The following is a 22,241-nucleotide window of genomic DNA, read 5'->3' as shown; positions in this document are numbered from 1 at the left end:
GCATTTCCATACCTGACTCTGGAGGTCACAAAGAAGATCTACTTATCTAGATAACTACTCCATACCAATTACTCCAGTGATAAGTACAAAGAGAAATTTAACAGGCAGCAGCAATCCTATAGCTTGCCCGTAACCAAAGATAAAATGGTCCAATAGTGATTCTCTTTGGAAAGCAACAAAAGTAAAACTAACTAAAAAAAAAAAAAAAAAAAAAAAAAAAGAAAGAAAGAAAAGAAAAGTTAAGTAAAACTAACTATTGTAATGAAATATATAAGAGAAGTGAACTTTGGTTTTTCTCAACTATAAGATTACCATAATACATTTCCTCACCCAAAGCTCAAGCAGAATGTTATTTCTTAATAGAATTACTTATATTTCACAGTGGCTCTGACCTGATTGAAATGCTTAAATTTTTTAAAGACATAATTTAGTTTCCTAACATATCCATACCTGTGTGACTGGTATTGTTGTAAAATTCTGGATTGGTTTCCTATCTTCATTATTTTGTTGATCTGTCAAATAAATGAGAGGAGTACAAAGGCTGAATGCCATTGATTGATTCATGTAACTCAGTTGAGGGGACGGAAGAAAGCTAGGTAGAAAGGAGTGGTACCACAGGAAAAAAAAATAGACTAAGGCACCCCAACTGGGCAGGGAAGGAAGGGCACTCCGATGGCATGAACTTGAAAATGTATGGATGTTAAGACAGCAGCGTATAGATAACCAATCACAAGACAGAAAGGCATATGTGGGAACGATGCCAGGTCCCCACATAGTCAGGGCCAGTGGGAGCACAAAGGCCTTGTTATCAATATATAATATTAGAATGACCAAGGGCCACTCTCAGCATGAGTATAATCGAAATGTCCAAGGGCTCTGAGCCTGGGAATTCTGATCAGGCCAAGATACCATGAGCGGGTGCAAGGACACATGTAGCTACTATGATTAATGTCACTGTTGGCACAAAGCCTTCTTTGTCTAAATAGTATAAAAGTAGGTTAATGCCCTAGTTGGTGTGGCTAAGTGGATAGGGCATCAGCCTACAGACTGAAGGGTCCCAGGTTCGATTCTGGTGGAGGACACATGCCTGGGTTGAGGGCTGGATCCCCAGTAGGGGGGCGTGCAGGAGGCAGTTGGTCAGTGATTCTCTCTCATCATTGATGTTTCTGTCTATCTCTCCCTCTCTGAAATCAATAAAGATATATATTTTTAAAATAAGTAAATAAATAAAAGTAGGTTACTAACAAGTTAGTTGGCTAGAGTAGGCTAGAGTGGGCTAAGGATGGAGTGAGAAGAAGTCTACTAAAAAGAGAAGCTGGGCAGGAGAGACAGGAGAAGCTGCTGAGTCAGAGAGGTCAGATATGAGACAATAGGAGATGGGAAGTCTAGGAGGCAGCGTGTGGCTGTGCAGATAATAGCTATAGGTATAGAGACTATTGCTACTTTGTGGGGTGGATATGCATTTACCAGCCGGTGTCCGGCTGCCTGCCTATATGGACTTTGCTGTGAAAACTGTTCTTAGATGATGGTTATATGGCCACTGGCTTCAGCAATAAAGACTCATTCTTATATAGCCATAACTTCTCATAGCTGGGTCTAAGACCCAGCATCCTAGGTGGTCCAGACCCAAAGCAGAGGAGCTCAGACTCAACACTTGTTACTAGTAAGCAGAGGATAATAGAGGAACTTAAGTACTAAGTTCCCAACAGTTAGTACAGTTGTCAGGGTTCAAGTAGGAACCAGCCCTGGCATAATCAAATAAAAGAAATTTTTTTTAAATATATAAACTCACAATACTCAGAACAACTCAGAGCACCAGAGCTCATGCAGGGCTCCTGCTACGTGCTCTGACAGCATACAAACCAATCCATAGGATATTGCTAACAATTCTTTGAAAAGACCAATTAGGAGCTAGCAAGATTACCCATCCCTTAAATTAAAAGCTGCACATTTCCTCTTGTTCTCTCTTCTCCCTGGTACACAATGGGTTCCTGATGTTCGTTCCTGTGGTAGGAGAGCACATCCCTGCCTCCACTTGGTTTATGGCCATGTGGGCTTCCACACATGGACTATTAGACTTTAATCCGCTTGGATACTAAATTATTCCTGATTGTAACTTGGAAAGGAAGTTCAGGACACTGGGCTGTTCTTGGAACCCCAGCTACACCTTTTCCAGCACTGGCTTCTCCCAATAAACATTGGTTCCATTAATCATTTTTTTTTTTCATGATTTTATTATTCAACTTTGAGAGACATGATCCCGGGAAGACCTTCGGCTCCAGTTCGGGTATCACAGTGGTAATAATATGCTAAGCGCTGTGAAATATACCAGGCTTGAGCCTCTTTTGACGCATAATTTAGAATACACAAGTTTAAGAGGTTTTCACATGAAAGACTCCTCATGCAAGCAACAGTGTTCAGGGAAGGCCATCACAGACAAAACCCTTCCTCAACCCCCCAAGGAATGATAAAGGCAACTGTAGATCTTACCGCTCTTTTTAACCACTTCTTTATTTGAAGATGTTCGAGAGCTGAAACAAGAAAAATATGAAATTAAAAGATGCTGAACCAATATTTACATTTTAGATTTTATGTTAAGTTTTAAGGAGGATAATTCATTTATTAGTTTTCAGAGTAAAAGAGCAAGACCATCCACCTTCTAACAATAAATGTATGGTTTAAAAAGTAATATATGTTCTTCAAAGAAATAAAACATAATAAAATATTTTACAGTGAAATTTTATGCTACATGTATGAACATATTAAATTGAAAATATTAAACGCTTTTTATTAAAAAGACTCAATTGCCAAAAAAGATATTTCTGAAAATTATGAGAAAAATTATAAAATATATTCTCTCAGTATTTCATTCTAAACACATTCACACCACAATCATATTTCCTTTTTATAAAATTTAAAAACAGATTTTTAAAAACATTTTGTTCTGGAAAATGCATTTTTTTTTCACTTAAAAATATTTCACAAATATTTTCCATGTTATACATATTTTTTCACATAATTTTGAATTCCAATTATGTCAATATCCAATTGTGTCATGAATGTCATACTTTTTTACATTTTATTATATATTTAAGTTTTTCATAAGTTGTATCTGTAGTGTTTAAGAATGCAAATCAGCCGAGACCGGTTTGGCTCTATGGATAGAGCGTCGGCTTGGGGACTGATGGGACCCGGGTTCGATTCCGGTCAAGGGCATGTACCTTGGTTGCGGGCATATCCCCAGTAGGGGGTGTGCAAGAGGCAGCTGATCAATGACTCTCTCTCATCGATGTTTCTAGCTTTCTATCTCTCTCCCTTCCTCTCTGTACAAAAGCAATAAAATATATTTAAAAAAAAAAAAGAATGCAAATCAAACTCTATATTTAGAAGTTTTTGTTTGATACCTATAGGTATGTTATCATATAAACTCATAATATATTTACAATTAGAGAAATATGTATATTACATATCGTGACTTATATGCAAAACATAATTTTAGCTAAAGAGTTATTAAATCTATATCATAGAAAAGTGCTTTAGAATTATATGGAACCAATTACAAATTAAATGCTGCAACATTCATTTTGCAACTCAATCTATATTATCTAATAAGAATTTATGAAGATGATAAATTGGTAACCATATATAATGTCACTATTAATAAATTCATGCATGCATAAAATTATTGTTTCACTTTACCAGTTTTACTGAGGCATACTTTAAGTATAGTAAAATACATCCATTCAATGTGTACAATTCGATGCATTTGGGCATATGCATATACCCATTACACCTGACAAAATAAAGAGACATCCCAAGTTTCCCCATGCACTTTAGCCACAGGCAACGATAGACTTGCTTTCTGCCACTTCAGATTGGTTTGCATTTTCTAGTATCCTATCTAATAAAAGGGTAATATGCAAATTGACCATCACTCCAACACACAAGATGGCCGCCCCCATGTGGTCAAAGATGGCTGCCACCATGTGAACACAAGATGGCCACCACAAGATGGCCAGGAGAGGGCAGCAGAGGAGAAATCAGGCCTGTAGGGGAGGGCAGTTAGGGGTCACCAGGCTGGCAGAAGAGGGAAGTTGGGGGTGACCAGGCCTACAGGGGAGGGCAGTTGAGGGGGCCAGGACTGAGGGGGAGGGCAGTTAGGGGTGACTGGGCCAGCAGGGGAGGACAGTTGGGGGTGACCAGGCCTGCAGGAAAGGACAGTTAGGGGCGACCTGGCCAGCAGGGAAGGGCAGTTGGGGGCAATCAGGCTGGCAGGGGAGCAGTTAGGCGTTGATCAGGCTGGCAGGGGAGTGGTTAGGGGGTGATCAGACTGGCAGGCAAAAATGATTAGAGAGGCAATCAGGCCAGCAGGCAGGCAGGCAAGTGGTTGGGAGCCAGCAGTCCTGGATTATAAGAGATGTCTGACTGCCCACCAAAATCAGGCCTAACAGGCAGTTGTGCATCCCTTGAGGGTTCCCAGATTGGAGACAGTGTAGGCTGGGCTGAGGGACACCCAACCCCCCATGCATGAATTTCATGCACCAGGCCTCTAGTTATAAATAGAATCATATAACATATTTTAGAGCTTAGCTTCTTTCAATATTAACATAATGACTGAAATTCATTATTGCTATTACATGCATCAATATTCCATTCCATTTTAATAATAAATATTTCATTGTATGGATATACCACATTTTTTATACAAATGGTGAATATTTATGTTTCTAGTTTGGGGCTACTACAAAAAAAAAGATGTAAGAACTGCTGTGTACAGGGTTTTATGTGAAATATATTTTTGTTTCTTTTGAATAAATATCCAGACGTAGATGGCTATTATGTAATAGAAGTTTAGCTAAAAACAAAACAAACAAAAAAACAACAATAAAAAGCCTCCCAATTAATTTCAGTGGATGAGTTTTTCTGTGGCTCCATTCTTGCAACATTTGATAGTCAGTCTGTTTAATTTTAGCCATTCTATATCGTTCACTGACAAACCAGTTACTATACTACAATTGTTGAACAAAGAAAAACATATAGGATAGTAACTGGCTTGTTAGTGAGTAATATATGTATAGTCACACCGAGGCAAGCATAGATTTAATAGTAATGCAACTATATTGAAGGGTGAGAGGAATGAAGGGGGAAATGCTTAGGGAGGGTTAGAGACATAAACTTTGTCAATTATAACTGGAAGTGGTTAGTCACTGTCTAAAATGTATAAACTGAGAAATCACCTATGCATACTGTTTACCTACTGTGTCAGAGGGGAATTGTAAGATTGTTCCCAACTTCCTGGAAACAATCCCAGAGATGTATTTAGCCCTGCCCTTGGCCATGTACCATTCAGCACTTCCTGTAGGTGAAGAATATTTCCTTGCCCCATAATCTGACTGGCCACATGTCTTGGGTGGGCCAGTGGGATCTGAGTAGAAGCAATAGCGTGCCAGCTCTGCAGTAACGTTAAAGGAGCTGCATTATGACTGCACCTCTTGCCCTTTGCGCATGCCCAAATAGGGCTGCTCTTTCAAGCTGGACCTTGGAAAGGGACACAGAGCTAAAGCAAAGCCATGGCAGCTCACGTATAGCTGTCAACTTGTAACATCTGCATGTGAAAGAAAAAAATGTTTAAGATCATAGATTCTGGAATGTTCAAGTTGTTTGTTACTAGAGAAAAACTGACTAAATAGGAGACAAATTTTTTTTCTATGAGTTATGTGTCTTGAAATTATCTGATTTTTAAAAAAATTCACTTTTGTCGAAAATATTACAGATGTCCCCTTTGTTTTTCTCCCCATTGACCCCCTCCACCCTATGCCTCCCTCCTAGGCCTTCACAACACTATTGTCTGTGTCTATGGACTATGCGTATATACATATAAGTTCCTGGGTAATCACTCCCCACCCACTCTTCCAACCCCTCATCTGATTTTTTAAAAACCATATACATGCATTATTTTGATCAATTTCTATAATTTATTATTTTTAAAAAGATGCCTTTTATTTAAACTTTTATGCATTAGCATTCTAATTTGTATAACGTCTCTCATGAGTAGGATTAGCATGATCAGTCCTCTGAGCCCAATCACATCTAGAAGCACTAAGAAATTTAATTTCCTGAACAGCAAAGGTGAGACTCCATCAAAGTAATCATTTAACTACAAGAGAGAGATACTCTAGCCAAAGATCTCTATCTACCTAAACTCCAAACTCTGCAGTGAAAGTTAAAAAGTAACTGAACATTTGAAAGAAACACTAATGCCCAGAAAATATTTATTGAGGAGCTCCAACTTTTCTAATATCACCATACACAAATAGATTTTTAAAATTTCTTTAATTTGAACTTTATTCAATAATCACATTTCATGATACAGTTTTAATTATTCAATTTTAAAATGTTTTAATGACTAAAATATAAAATTATGAGATTTATTTTATCTAAATAAGATAAAAAATTATCAAGTCATTTGGACATATTTAGTAGAAGATTTTAATAAATGTTTATTGAATAAAAATATATGAATGGATTAATGATTGAATCAGCTACCATATGGTTAACATGTTTGGCTTGAGAGTTTGTTCCACTAATTGAAAATTTCCATATGTTTACTAATAAAAAGCTTTTAATAGATATCACAGGTTTATTTTCATTTTAATATATCTATGGTCATTAACATACAATAACACTGTTATGCTTCTTTTTAAAATAAATTTAGAAAGGCCTTACCCACAACCATAATTAATGAGGTTTTACGGGAAGCCATAATTTCAACCACAGACAAAATATACTAGTATATGCACTTTTGCATCACTACAGAATGTCTGAAGTAGGAACTAAAAAAAAAAAAATCATCTGTGTGAATAAACTATTTACTGGTTTAAAAATAATTAAACTTACACTGCTGCTGAAGTATTCAGACCTTTCTCCAATAAAAAGGATCTCTGTAATATCAAAAAAGTGTTTAGAGCTCTAGGCTTCTAGTGGCTGGTGCCATATTTCTTATTTACCAGGTATTCCAGTACAAGTGTCTCAAGTATGCCTTCATGAGGGTGAAAGTGAGCAGCCCTTTTATGGCTCTACTGAGGAGAAAGACCACATTCCCACCATGGCCTACAAGGCCCTGACAGACCTCAACCTGCCAGCTGCAATCACCTCATTTCACTACTTCCTTCCTTTTGCTCCAGCTACACTGGTATTCTTTAGTTCAGGTCCCCAGATGCTGCATGTACCTTCTTCCCTCGTAAGAGTCTTAGCACCTGCTGATCTCTCCACCTGAAATGTTCTCCATCCTCTGCTTCCCCCTAACTCCTAGTTATTTCCTCCATATCATCCAGATCACAGCTTAAACATCACTTTTTCAGGAACACTATCCCTAACTTCTCACACTAGTTCACATCCCCCCATTATATGTTCTCATAATCCCCCATACTTCATTTTCACAGCATGTTTCAGTTTATTTGCAATATTAACAAGTAGCCCCCCAAAACATACTAGATTTAAACTCCATGAAGGCAGGAGCTTTTGTTCACCACTGTAGAACCAACACCTAGGCAAAGTGCCCACCTATTTAAAAGTACTAAGTATTAAAAACACATGTGTTACGACCATGGAAATGAGCTAACAAATTAATGTACAAACAAACTCTGAAAGGGAAGTGGAAATGAGAGATCACACAGGATGCTGTGTGAGAGGGAAAAGATTTCCTTTCTGTTCATGCATAAACCCAAACTGAGGGAAGAACATGTAAAGGAAGAATGATGACCCCTACTCTTTCTATAGTTAGAAAACATATAATATATTCATTATATATATAATATATATATATATATATATATATATATATTACAAGCTTAATAATATACCCTTCCTAAAAACTTAAGAACCTTAAATGAACCCATCGAGTTGAAAATATTTTTAATTTCAGATCCATAATTTGAAAGAATATTCACAAAACAACAACTGTTGTTTTCTTCATCTATATATACAATATATAAAAGCCTAAGTGACTGAACAACTGAATGACCGAATGACCAGTCGCTATGATGTGCACTGACCACCAGGGGAAAGAAGCTCAACACAGGAGCTGCTCCCTGGTGGTCAGTGCACTCCCACAGCCAACCGCCCGTGGATGGCCAACCTCCCATGGTACTGCCCCCAGCCAGCCGCCCTGATAGGCCCCAATCGCTAGCCAGGCAAAAGGACCCCACACATGCACAAAATCGTGCACCAGGCCTCAATAATGAAATAATATGCCATATATTACACTCAAATGATCACTGACTTATGAGATTTCCAGAATCCTTTCTGAAGCTAAGATTATTTAAACCCATTAACACTGTTTCAAAAAAAGAAGTGAGAGTTTTATAGTTTTTTATGTATATTTTACCAGTGTGATAATAGACAAGTCAGTCATTTCTGTATAAACCAGGTGAGAAAAGATTGTTAACTATAATCACCTAAGGAGTATTGGTCACTTATTATTAGAAGGTGAGCCTAAAGAAAGTACTAATTGATTTGAAAACAATGAGGGAAAACAAATTTAAAAAATGTATGTGCTTAAGGTTTTTATCAGCTGGTGTCTTAAGAATTTTTTAACATGGTTTTGGCAAATCATCCTGCTTGCTGCCGTCCTTTGTATTCATACTAAATTTATTTGTTGAAATGAGTAATTCAGGTTCTGAATATTATTCTTTATAGAACAATCTCTATATGTCCCCTTAAATGGTATGGAAAGAAGCAAAAAGGACAAATAAAACAAATAAACACCTTTTTGTGAGAGACAGGTTATACATTTCTGAAGTTTTAAATATTTTCCTTACTCTCATCACATAATGATGAAAAAATGCTTGTAATAATGTGAAAATAACATTTACTTGTAAGTATAAAGGAAATCTAAACACTGATTTAAGTAATTTTTTCATAAATATATATCTTGGTACATAATACAAATGTCTCCTGAGTATCTTGAACAAATAACTCTTCCCTTTTATAATAAAGATTATATCTTTATCTCTTATTTATAAATTCTAGTTCAATGATTTTAGTAGGTTCTGAATTATCTAATCTAGTATATCTAAAATATCTAATGTATATGTTGAATAACAAATGTAGCTGTGTAACAATATAAAAATATATAAGCCACCTAAGGTCACATTTACACTGAAGTTCACAGACACACTGCATTAAAAGACATGCAATTTCTCACCTTACATTCTTCCTGGCAAATATATGTTCCAAAGTTAGTGAAAATCCCACACATACAAAAATAAGTAAAAAACTAAACAAGATTTTTCTTCCCATCGAGAAATGAATCCGTTTCTTCAACCCAAGCACATTTGTTAATGCATAAATGCAAACAGAGAAGAGGCAGTACTTTTCATACTATGTGACTGACCACATAATTAACCAATAAAAAGGCAATGTTCCTAGGATGTATTAGATATGGAGGAGGGTAAAAGGAGGAGCCTGATACTGGTTAATTTGAAATCAGGATTTCAAAAAAACAGGGAGAAACCAATGAGTCTATTTAGGTTAGTCTTCTCAACAACAGCTTATTAGGAAGCACATTTTCTAGGGAAAATCTGCCAATTAAGCTCTGTTTAGAAATTGGCATTGTTTTGATACTCTAACTCAATAACAATCTCATACTGTTTTGCAGGAAGCTATTAAATTCTCTTCAAAAAATCCAAAAACTATACATTATTACAAGCATTTTTCAGGTAAATAAAAGAGTGAAAATCCTAAAATTTACCTGATTTTACTTGTATCCTAGTTCATACTTTCATCCTGCATTTCATGACTCCATTTGCTGAGAAACATGAAATGTAATAGTAAAGAACACTGGCTTTGGAGTCGGGCAGCACTTCAGGGCATTCCCAGCTCCAGTCCTGACTAGTTAGTTATGTGATACTGGGAAAGTTCCTTTTCCTCCTGAGCCTAGTGTTTCCATCTGCAGGTGGGGACAAAAGTAGTTAACTCAAAGAATCATTGTGAAGACTAAATGAGGCCCTAAATAGCAGTATTGTATATAATAAAAACCTAAGTGGCGTCATGCAACATCTTCACAAGATGGCTTCTGCGACACTGTCACAAGATGGCTGCCACAAGATGGCATGCCTTTTCTTGCTTCAGTGACTAGTTAAAATGCAAATCTTATTCAGTAGGTCTGGGAAGCCAGGAGGGGGGCATTTATGAACTTCTTTGTTTCTCTTCTAGATGGTGCTGATGTTGTTTACCTAAAGATTGTCCTTCTAGCAAGGACCTAGAAGAGCACTGTTCAACCGAAATATAAGGAGAGCTACATATGTGATTTAAATTTTTCTAGTAGCCGCATTGAAAGAAGTAAGAATAAACAGTTTAAATTAGTTGTAATAATATACCGGGTGGGGCAAAAGTAGGTTTACAGTTGTTGTATGGAAACTGTAAAGCTACCTTTGCACATGAAACAACAGAGTTTATTCTGGTATTATGATTTATTAATTGTTTTGATATTTTCCATACAACAACTGTAAACCTACTTTTGCTTCACCGTTTATTTTATTTACCCTAAAATATTATGTCAAACATAATTATTTTAAAAATTATTAACAAGATATTTATCTTCCTTTTCTACCCTTAAGTCTGAAATCTGGTGTATAATTTACATTTATACACATCTCAATTGGGATTAACCAAAATTTCAAGTGTTCAGGAACCATGTGTGGCCAGTGGCCACTCTATTGGTCAGGGCAAATACAGAACATCTCCTCCAGCCGCTAGAGCAGGAGCTCACGGTCCCCAATGAGAGTAGCAGCTGTATTTAACCACATGGCTACCCAATCCCTGGTCAGGAGGAGTTGGGAGAGCAAGTACATGGTGATCCTGTTCTGTGATGATAACGGTTCTGTGAACACTCAGAAACCTTAGTGTTAGTTCCTTAGTCCTTAACATTACATAAATCTGCTTCAGTTATATTTTCATGCTTAAGCATCTACATAACATTTTTTATTTTAAATCAAGTACCATTTTAATATATTTCATGACTTGATGATGATAAAATTTTAATATAGCACTTTTTCATTGTTGAAGTCTTCTCCCACTTGGTTAAAAATATTTAAGGCAGAATATTTAGAAGCTACTAGATTTCACACATGTTTTAGAATAGCAGTCACAGTTAAGATGTGATTGTTTGAGAACAGCTCATCTTGTGACTTTGGAGGAAAAAAGCAGTAACAAAAAATGCTAATATGATAGCTTGCAGGCTGTAAAGCACTAGGGTATCACCTGCCTGGCATGGAACCTGACTGCTCAGATGCTGAGCAGTGGGTTTCATTGCAAGAGAGAAAAACCCTAAGTTTCCAAGGCTATTAAGCAAACCTGCTGTTTGCTACCAAAGAAGATATCATTTCTACCTTTCAACTGTTCACTATACAAACATCCTAAAGATATTCCAGAACAAGGAGCAGTTAGTGACTCAATCACAAGATATGCAGAAAATGGACAGTCACATGTAAAATATCCATCCAGCAATCTACACAAGAGAACAGGAAGTTATATATACATGCTGCCTTCTTTCTGACCGAAAACATCTTGGTTTTGCTTCCTTTTCAGATTTACCATATATTGCTAAATGAAATGTTACCTGGAAGTTTGATTATAAAAATCAATCTTCCCATAATCATATTAAAGTATGTTCTCATGGGAGAAATATTTGTCTTAAGGAGCATTTAGCATTTGCCAGACCACCAATCTCTATTCATCCAATTATTCTCAGACTGAAAAATAATATTAGTCAATTGTTCAAATGAATTATAAAGGTCTTTGCACACTGATTCAAAATCCAAATCCATCCCCCTCCTACAAAACCCTGCAGGACATGGCCCTCGCTGGTCTCCCTTGCCTCGTTTTATGCCAGCCCTTCTCCCCACCATCCTCCAGCACTGGCTGACACTCAGCTTTCAACACCCTCCACGTGCCAAGCTTTTTTACACATCAGTGGCTCTGCTCTAACTTTCCCTTTATTCTCTTCACTCTCACCATAATTATTTCTCATAATTCTCTTCACTACTTGTAGTGAGACATTTATTTTCCTGTTGCTTATTTACGGTGCATTTTCTCACCAGAAGGCCTGGCTCCTTGAGGGCAGGGATTGTGTCTAAATAACTGAAATAAACCTAGAGGCTGAGCTGGTGCTCAATAAAAGGTGCCGGATAATGTCACATAATTAATTACCACTTCCTGCCTCATGGTTATGACTCCCAGGGCCTCAATATTTAGGCAACTGTAACTAGAAAAATCAACTACCTCAAGTATTCCATCAAATCTAGTAGTTTGGCCCTAACTAGTTTGGCTCAGCTGATAGAGCATCAGCCTGTGGACTAAAGAGTCGGGATTTGATTCTGGTCAAAGGCACGTGCCTGGCTGTGGGCTCGATCCCCAGTAGGGGGTGTGCAGGAGGCAGCTGACCAATGATCCTCTCATCATTGATGATTCTCTCTCTCTCACACACACTCTCTCTCTCTCTCTTTATATTTTCAAAAAAATTCAGTAATTTGAAAATGCAAACGGACAAAACCCAAGTTACATCAGTTCATTAGAAAATTACCACAGTATATTTGTACTTCTTGTTCCTTACTGGGGGGTATGAATCTGTGATAGTTAATTTTATGTATTAAGTTGACTGGACCAGGAGTTGCCCATTCGGTTAAACATTATCTGGGAGTGTTTCTGGAGGTTTCTCAATGAGGTTAATATTTGCATCAGTAGACGAAGTAAAACAGATTGCACTCCCCAATGTGAGTGGGCCTCATCTAATCCACTGGAAGTCTGAATAGGACGACAAGATGGAGAAAGGGAGACTTTAATCTCTTTTCCTGTCCTCGAGCAGGGACATCAGACTTCCGCCTTCAAACTCAAACTAGGACTGGACCCACACCCTCAGCTCTCCAGAGTCTCAGCTTGCTGACTGCAGATCTTGGGACTTCTCAGCCTCTATAATTGCATGAACAAATGGATGGATGGAAGGGCAGATGAATAGATGGATGAATGGGTATATAAATAAATATGTATTTCCTATTCTCTCTTTTTTTCTGGAGAATTCAGACTAATGCAGACAACGACGACGACGACTCCTCCTTTTTTTGTGGTACAGACTCTATATCAAGTTCACAGCCTAACTGCTGCCATGATTTCTACCAATTTTCATCAAATCAACTTCTGAGTTGATTAGAACCAAGTTAGTAAATTAAATACTTATAAGTGCTTTTGATTTAAATATTCATGCTTCTTACTTTAAATTCCCTTTTGACTTCTTGGAACATGGTTAATGTAACAAATCAGTGGCTCATATTTACATTCCTGGCTCTCAAGCTAAACTGAGATAGGAAGCCTATTCTTTCATAAATTTGCCCATTCGACAAACATTTATTGTCATGTGCTAGAAGTCAGGAATACAAGGCAAAAAAGACCCAGTCCTAGCCCCCAAGAAGCTCCCAGCCCAGTGATGTGTAGAAATGTGAACACATAACTGCTGGTTGAACACCTTTAGGATGTTGCACTTAGGAAACCAGTGACCTTCACTTCATGAGGTCAGTATACACCCCTTGGTGCTGGATCTATGAGCTACTAATTTGGCTTTTATTCTTAACACAGCTTAAAGTAAGTTCTTTTACTTTCAGTACAAAAGACCTTTATTGAAAGGGATTTCTAGATAACAAATGTGGTGTAATGATAGAGGCATGGACTGGAAGGGGGGTTTGTGGGACAGGGAGAACCTAACAGAACTGGGTCCTAGGGAGAAAGAGGCCTCCACCACTCCACCAAGTACCTGCAGGTTTCCCACCTCAAGGAATCAGAGTTAAAATTCACTAAAACAAAATTTGTATTGAGAATATATGCTATCTGATAGTGCCCTATACTTTAAGCCATCATTTATAAGAAGAGCAATATGAATTCTTTGGACAGAAAATAATTAGCACACTTAATTTCATAGAGAGCAATGTGTCCAACTACTCAGTAAAAATCCAAGATGTTGTGTGTTAAGTAATTAAATTTGGAAAATTTAACTTAAAACTTAAGTAAGTTTTAAAATTGGCACATGAACATATTATTCATAGTGTTAAAAATGATACCTATAAACTGGTTACAGATTCATTCATTTGGGTTAGTTTCATAATTAGTAAGGACTACTAGGAACAAAATAAAAAGATAATGGTTTTAAGCCTGTGGAAAAATTATTCCTGTCCAAAACACCTCATTTCTTTTCTTCCTTCCTTCCTTATTTTGTTTTCTCACTCCTCCTTTTTCTTTTTGTAGTATAAAACACTCAAAAGTTTTCATTTAGTTTTATAGTTTTTAAATTTATGCTATAATTTACATGTTATTACAAATATATATATATAAAATAATATATTGTATATATAGCCTAATATGCTAATTGTCCCTCTGACCGTTTGACTGTTCGACCAGTCACTATGATGCACACTGACCAGTAGGGCAGTGTTTCCCAAAGTGTGGTACGCATACCCCCAGGGGTACGGGAAGAGTTTGGTGGGGGTACACATTGCACTGGAGTTTGGTGGGGATATGCACTGCACTGTGCTTAGCTGCGCCTAATTCTACGTTCTCATGAGTACAAGGGGTACTCAGCATTATGAAAATTATAGAAGAGGTACACATATGTCAAAAGTTTGGGAAACATTGCACTAGGGGATAGATGCTCCAAAAGGTAGGTGAGCTTGCTGCTGGAGTCCAGACAATCAGAACTGGGTGAGATAGGCCAGACATGCCCTGGAGCCACCTCTCCCAGTCTCTCCCCAACCTCTAAAATATTTCTTCTAATTGATTTCCTTTCAATGTGCACAAATCTGTGCACCAGGCCTCTAGCCCAGAAATAATCCTGGTGAAATTTCATTTTATTGAGGAATGCAAAGGCTACACGAGTGACCTCCAGCCATTCCTCATCACCATAGATCAATTAGTCTCCATTGACTTCACTGACAGAACAGATCTGGCCTGTCAACCAGATTCTAAAACCTCTCCAGGGAATGAGATTCTAAAACATAATATTCCAGGAAGTAACAGTATCTTTCTTTTACTAGTGAGAAAAAATTATTTAATTTCTTATAACTCAAAGCCCCCTGCTGAAACAGTATCTTTCTTTTACTAGTGAGAAAAAATTATCTTTAATTTCTTATAACTCAAAGCCCCCTGGAAGTAACAGTATCTTTCTTTTACTAGTGAGAAAAAATTATCTTTAATTTCTTATAACTCAAAAGCCTGTTCTTTTGTTTGGTTCTCAGCCAAGGTAGAGAAGACCTGAGGAATAACTTAATATGCATATTAAAATGATAACTCCCCGGAACATCACAAAGGATATCAAAAAACAGCATTGTCAAGCCCCCGTAGATCTTACACAGAGGTTTAATTATAATAACAAGGATTTTAAAGATCAGGCCTGAATATTAATAAGATTACATGGCACTACATACATATTTCTTTAGTTCCACCTTGGAATAGATATAAGAAGAAATAACCACTGTACCAAAAAGTAGTGAGAATGAGAAGATAAGAGATCTCATTTTGGATAGAGGAAAAATTATGTTTAATAATTTAATCAGGTAAAATGAGGCACTCAATATTCATCACTAGTATTTATACAGAGCATGTAATTATGGGTCTCACTCTTACTGCTTCCTTTTCCTCACTTAAAGCTGTTATTTTAACTTCCTGTCACATTTCCATAGCAACTAATGCCTCAATTTTTACAGCTACAGCACGAGGAATTATAATATTTCCAACTATTCTAAATGCTCCACTATCAATTGTCAGCAGTGTTAAAACTTCTGGGATCCTTCGGAAAAGCTAGCTTCTCCCCTACATGGTGTGAAGGCATCACCCTTAGCCTAAACCTCCTCATCAACTGGCCTAATTTCAAAATATCAATCTTTCTTCTTAGTTGACAGGGGTAGACTCCGAGAGAAATCAAATAATAATACCCTGCTGCCCCACCTGAGTGCTAAACCAACAGAAATAAAACTCAGGGTAAGGTAAGTGGAGAAGCAAATACCACCTCCATCACTGTGGAAGGCCAGAACGGAGGGCAAAGTTCAGTGCAGGAACAAGATGGATTGTAACTGAACCCCTGTCCCCAGAAGACAGACATGGCAGACTATCCTGGAAGCACTGGACTCTCCATAGGGAAGAGAAGCCTGCCCCAGGAGAACCAGGAAAAACACTCAGTGGGCAAGCTGGGTCCCCACAAGGCAATAAAGAAGAGCTTCCTCAACTTATCACAGATGTCACCCCTCCTCACCTGGCTTGGGATGAGTCAACTGGCAGAGAAATAAGGAGTTACACGAATTTAAATCCTTCTTCTTGGAAGGAAATACTAGGAAAGAGGGAAACTTGTTATCCTTCCTGCCCCTCCCCCAACATTTCAAGAACCATACACCCTATTCTTTGGGGACAAGGTGTCTACTGGTTTCCATATACTTCAATTAAAAAAAAAAAAGAAAAATTCCTTGCAAAACCTGTCTCTACAGTCTACACTTCCTTCTCTTTCCTACTCTATTGACTCCACTCCAGTCTCACCCGGCACCACAGTACTCATTCACATAGCCCCTCTGCCCTGGTCTTTCAGTTCCTGAAAAGCTCCAGCTCCTTCTACATATAGAGAACTCTTCTTCCTGGAAGGATCTACCCACTCTACTGGCCTAAGGGGCTCCCTCTCTTTAGGGATTTCAGCTCAACTGTAGGGTTCACCAAGATGCTTTCTTCAGCAACCCTATCAAGAGTAGCCAATCTCATCCCCACAATAGTATCACCTTAACCAGTTATATTTTCTCTATAACACTAATTACGTACTAGTGTTTATAAATAAGTATAAATTACCTTTATTTAAAAATATACTTATAACCTATTTCCTGCCTTCTCACATCTACAATAGAAACTTTGTAAGAGTAACCTTCCCTCCCTTGTTCCCTGTTGTATTCCCAATGCCTGGCACAGAGAACACCATTTAAAAAATAGTTCTGGGATGAACCAAAATCGCAACAAACTCTTACTCTACAAAACAAACCGAGATTTAAAGAGTTAATTAAATGAATTGCCCAAGGTCGCACAACCAGTAAATGGCAGCTTTGGGGTTTAAGGCCTGGTCTTTTCCAGAGCTTGGGTTTCTATTTTTTACTTAAATATATTTCACTGATTTCTTACAGAGAGGAAGAGAAAGGGCTAGAGAGCTAGAAACATCGATGAATCGTCTATCAGATGTCTCTTGCACACCTCCTACTGGGGATGTGCCCGCAATCAAGGTCCATGCCCTTGACCGGAATCGAACCTGGGACCTTTCAGTCCGCAGGCCTCTGCTCTATCCACTGAGCCAAACCGGCTTCAGCTAAACCTTGGGATTTTAATTACTACATCACATGGCTTCACTTAAAACGATTTCCATTTACCGTGCTGCTTGCGAATGGGCTTTTAAGGCGCAGAGGTCTAAGTTTCCAAACTATGAGCACGTGGCCCGCACTCCGCGTCCTTCCTCCGCCCCGCGCCGCCAAGCCCCGCCCCGCGCCGCCAAGCCCCGCCCCCGAGGCTTTGCCGACCGCGCCAGTGCCGCCCTGTGAGCGGGTCCTCGTTCCTTTTGCCTCCGGCATCCACATAAAAAGAAACAAACACCGACCTAAGTTATATATCGCTGAAGGTCAAAAAGGTTAGATAAGACGTGGGTTCTGGAAAGTGGTGCACATTTGTCTCTTTCCACTGAGAGGCTCCAGACTCGGGTCAGGCGCGGCGCAGACAGCCGCCGGGGTCCTTGGCGGGGCGGAGCCTGCGCGCGGGGGCTAGTGGCTCCTTCCTGGCCTCCCTCTCTCTTTCGCTCAGGCCCGTGGCGCCGGCAGGATGGGTGCGTAGTCCCCGCGGGGCGGAGGCGGTCGCAGACAGAAGCCGGGGGTCCCAGGGGCAGCGGGCGGGTAGGAGCTGAGCGGAGCGGAGAGGAGGACGGCGGGGCGGGGGTGAGGACTGAGGCGGGAGGCCCGGCGCCCGCAGCCACATGGGCCGAAGCCGGAGGGGCCCCGTGCGGCCCGGGCCCCGTGCGGCCCGGGCCGCGGAGCCCGCGGGGCCCGCGGGGCGGCCGGCGCTGCTCTGAGCCTGGGCGCGGGGCCGGGCCCTTCGGGAAGATGCACCCATTGGAGCGCATGTGCCCACCTCTGAGTTGGTTTAAGGGAAGCTGAAGTGTTGGGCCATGTGCCAGGATGGGATGGCAGAGCTCCCCGGCGTGTGCAGCTGAGGTTAGTGTCCCGGGAGTTAGGAGACACTGACAAGGGGCGCTTTTACGGGGGAACTAAGGCGACTGTTGTGGTTTGTAGGCAAGTGTCGCGGTCTCCGAACTGCCCGGAAGCTCCGCAGCCACCGGCGGGATCAGAAGTGGCATGACAAGCAGTACAAGAAGGCCCATTTGGGCACGGCCCTGAAGGCCAACCCTTTCGGAGGCGCTTCCCATGCAAAGGGGATCGTGCTGGAAAAAGTGTAAGTAAAAGTTCACCGTCTTTTATTTTACTCTGGTAATTCATGCATTTAAGAAAGTTACGGTGTAAACTCTGGGTTTTTGCGTAGCTATAGAGTTTACACCATAACTTTATTAAATGCATGAATTTATGCTATAAATATACTATAGAGAGTTGGTAAATGAGGGTTCGGAGGTTAGAAGACCAAGGGTTTTGATCCCTTAACATTATTAGCTTGAAGGGATTGGGGGAAAATAAGGGACAAATCGCAGTGTGTGTGGGAACTGTTCTAAGCTGTTGACATCCGTTAACTTTTTAAAATGGAACCAATCACACCTCCTTGAGAAAACTGGAGTTTCTTGCCTGAGATTTATTGCTAAAGTTGAACCACATCACATGAATTGACAGTACTCAAACGGGTTTTTACTTAATAAAATCAATCTCCTATCCAATCAAATTTAGTGACAGTCGAGTGTTACATTCAGAATTTCTTGTTTTCGTATTTTATAGAGGGGCAGGTGTCTCCAGTTGTGCTAATGACACTAAGACAGGAGATAACATGGTTGAAATCACAGGCATTTAGCAATTTAGGAATAGATAGAAAAGGTAGTGACCATACAGACTGTGATATGTTTTGTGCTTAGGTGCTTAATGAACTAAAATGTATCCCCTTTCAGAAAATCAACTCTTGTGCTGTTTCTGTTTCAGAGGGGTTGAAGCCAAACAGCCAAATTCCGCCATCAGGAAGTGTGTCAGGGTCCAGCTGATCAAAAACGGCAAAAAAATCACAGCCTTTGTACCCAATGATGGCTGTTTGAATTTCATTGAGGTAAGTGCTTTTAAGTCTTCTAGCTTCTGTTCCTGGGGCTGTTTACCCCAGTTACCTTATATGATGAATATTTTTAGTGATTGTTACCGATACCAAAATAAACTGTTAATTTTATTCCAGGAAAATGACGAAGTTCTGGTTGCTGGATTTGGTCGCAAAGGTCATGCTGTTGGTGACATTCCTGGAGTTCGCTTTAAGGTTGTCAAAGTAGCCAATGTGTCTCTCTTGGCCTTGTACAAAGGCAAGAAGGAAAGACCAAGATCCTAAGTTTTGATGGTGAAATCACAGTAATAAATTTTCATATGCCTAAAATGTTTTTGTCTTAATTTTCCTTACTTCAGACGTATTGTATAACTTACAATTTTATGAGATTGGGAAAACAGTTAATTCAGAATTCTCTAGAGGAAATTGTATTCATAGCAGAGTTCTTTACCCTCCTTCCCCCAATCCACCGGAAAAAAAAAAAAAAAACAACAGTAAATTTAAAAAATTGGCCCTAACCGCATTGGCTCAGTGGACTGAAGGGTCACAGGTTCAATTCTGGTCAAGGGGATGTACCTTGGTTGTGCAGGCACATCCCCATTGGTTGGGTGTGCAGGAGGCAGCTGATTGATGTTTCTAAGTATCCCTCTCCCTCTGTAAAAATAAATGAAATATATTTTTTTAAATTGCCTGGCTGGCCTTGTTAAGTGGTTGAGGTTCATCCTATGAACCAGGAAGTCATGGTTCTGATTCCTGGTCGAGGCACATGCCAGGATTTCAGGCCAATCTTTGAAATCGATAAAATATTTTTTTTTTAATAAAACGAATCTCTAAACTGGCAGAAATCACCTTGGATACAATCTTTGGACCCCATACAAATACTATCAAGTTGTTCCCTGCTCTGGTGTTTAGTATGTAAAGGTCAGTATCCATGTAGCTTCCATGGTTATGACAGCAAAATTTAGGCATTATGTCATTTAATAAAGTGGATTTCAGGCATAGAAGAAAAGCTTGTTCAAGGGAAGACCAGTTATACAAAGTGTTGTGGGTCCTGAGTTTGTCAGTAACTGATAGACTTTCTACTACAAAGAACAAAGTGAATGGGTAGTAATGGTCAAGATGGGTTGTGTTTTCATTGTTAAAGCTGGGTATTGAGTCCATGGGGTTCATTACCCATGAATTGTTTAAAAATTTGTATTGGGGTGGGGGGGATTTTATCTGCAATGAGGCTCATTAGCCTTAAGTCTGAGAAACTGCAATTGGTAGAATTAGTTAAATACAGGTTGATTTCTATCTAACCAAAGCCTAGTGTTAGGTTAGGGTTAGGGTGTTAGGAAAATGTTCTTGGGCTTCCCATAAGATCAAAATGAATTCTTAAAGGAAACCCTGTGTCTCACTTCCGCTTTGTTCAAACTTGCGTTCCTCATCCAGCTTCAGGTGTGTGGCATTTCCTCTGCTGCTCATTTCACATGTTTATCCTTTCAAATGTGTGAGCGGTTATCTATTTCCACAGGAGTGTAGAGGCCAGCTTCTTTTTAACTGACGTATTTGACAGCATTGTGTAAGTTTATGAACACCTTGTTAATTTGGTATATTTGAATGTTAAATAGGCTGCCTGTGCTTGGTTTCCATCTACCACTACTAGTGAGTGTAGTTAGTTGCACACCGTATTCCTTTCCAAAGGCTGACCAGATGCTTTGGGGTTGGCATACCTGACCCAACCCTGGAGATGCCTGGGCCTCATTCACCTGGCCTGGACCAAAGAGCCCAGGGAGGGCCAATGCTGGGTTCAAGTGTGGGCAGTGATGTGGGCAGTGCGGGTAAGTTCACAGGTACTGCTGGAGGAGGAGGTGTTCCTGGCCAGGACGAGAGGGTAGCAATAACTGCTGCCTGCCTGCAGCCTCCAGCCCCCTGCAGGGTTTAGACCTCAGCCTAGAAGGAAGTAAAACACCCCCTGCAACGAGGGCTCCTACTTGTCTCCAGGATGCACCTGGACACAAATCCTATGGCTAAGGGACAAGACCCTGAGGACCTGAAGCTTTCAAACTGCTGCCAAGAAGCTCTTCTCCCCCAGAAGATGTAATTGGCCCTAGATCACTCCAGTCAGAAGTACCAGCTCCCTCTGCAGGTCCTTACCAATGATCTGTTTAATTATTTGTTGTATAAGTTATTGACAAATTCTGTTCTCTAGTCTACTCAGTGTGGGAGTGTTTGTTCATTTAAGTTTAGCTTACTAAAAATTATCACTATAGTTAATTAGAAACAGAAAAAAATAAGACCCTGGCTGGGTAGCTCAACTGATGAGAGCATCATCCTAAAACTCCAAGGTTGCAGGTTTGAACCTGTCAGGGCATATGCAAGAATCAACCAATGAATGCATAAATAGATGGAACAACAAATCAATGTTTCCCTTTCTAAAATCAATAAATGGGGAAAATAGAAAAAATAAAATGGGGAGAAAATAGATATAAGGAGTCATGTTACTTGGCTGGTTAAATTTGTTCTTTTAGCAACCAGCTAATGTTTGAATGTGTACAGCAGTGGGTAGAGTAAGCCACATAATTTCTTACTTTAATGACAGCTGAGAACAGTTGAAATTTACTTGTTGAAACATTTGTCCATTAAGACTTGCTTTAGAAACAGTGATATGAGATATTTTTATCATACCTTTTTCCCCAATAGCTTTGTTTAGCATTTATTTATCCAGCTTATAATAAGGTTTTTTTTCTCTATAGTTAGCAGCTTCAGGTATAAAGCCCCACCCTCAGAAGTAAAAGGAGAGGACAAACCCAAAAGATTTTAACTGCTAAGAATGGAGTAAAAGGACAGAATAAGGTAGATCCTTGGGTTACGTTGGGGCTATGTAACACGATTTTCACTATGTCGAAACCCACCTACATGAGCACCTCTGTCACTCACATGAAGCACTTACACAGCAGTAATGAAGT

At 39.4% G+C, this 22,241-nt stretch overlaps 2 protein-coding genes across 2 annotated transcripts in view; one reads left to right on the top strand and one right to left on the bottom strand.

The window, feature by feature from the left end:
* The window catches only part of LOC311621089 (V-type proton ATPase subunit S1-like), a gene marked incomplete at its 5' end in the record, with an annotated part of 64,117 nt that extends 46,484 nt beyond the window's left edge, over window positions 1-17,633 (bottom strand). The window contains 4 exons of the mRNA XM_084880844.1: window positions 451-512; window positions 2,491-2,531; window positions 5,583-5,605; window positions 17,436-17,633. Coding sequence (XP_084736970.1) covers window positions 451-512; window positions 2,491-2,531; window positions 5,583-5,605; window positions 17,436-17,633 — 324 coding nt within the window. The remainder of the gene's footprint in view (window positions 1-450; window positions 513-2,490; window positions 2,532-5,582; window positions 5,606-17,435) is intronic.
* On the top strand, window positions 17,565-19,623 carry RPS23 (ribosomal protein S23). The gene is made up of 4 exons (XM_084881357.1): window positions 17,565-17,881; window positions 18,345-18,504; window positions 19,191-19,311; window positions 19,432-19,623. Exons 1-4 carry the CDS (start codon window positions 17,878-17,880, stop codon window positions 19,576-19,578), a joined length of 432 nt encoding a protein of 143 aa, XP_084737483.1. The 5' UTR covers window positions 17,565-17,877; the 3' UTR covers window positions 19,579-19,623.
* The last annotated feature ends 2,618 nt before the right edge of the window (window positions 19,624-22,241 follow it).

This window comes from Pipistrellus hanaki (genome assembly GCF_964339955.1).
Source record: "Pipistrellus hanaki genome assembly, chromosome: 4".
In the NCBI taxonomy this organism is placed as follows: domain Eukaryota; kingdom Metazoa; phylum Chordata; class Mammalia; order Chiroptera; family Vespertilionidae; genus Pipistrellus; species Pipistrellus hanaki.
Note: the sequence above shows the minus strand (reverse complement) of the source record. Positions and strands in the feature narration are given on the sequence as shown.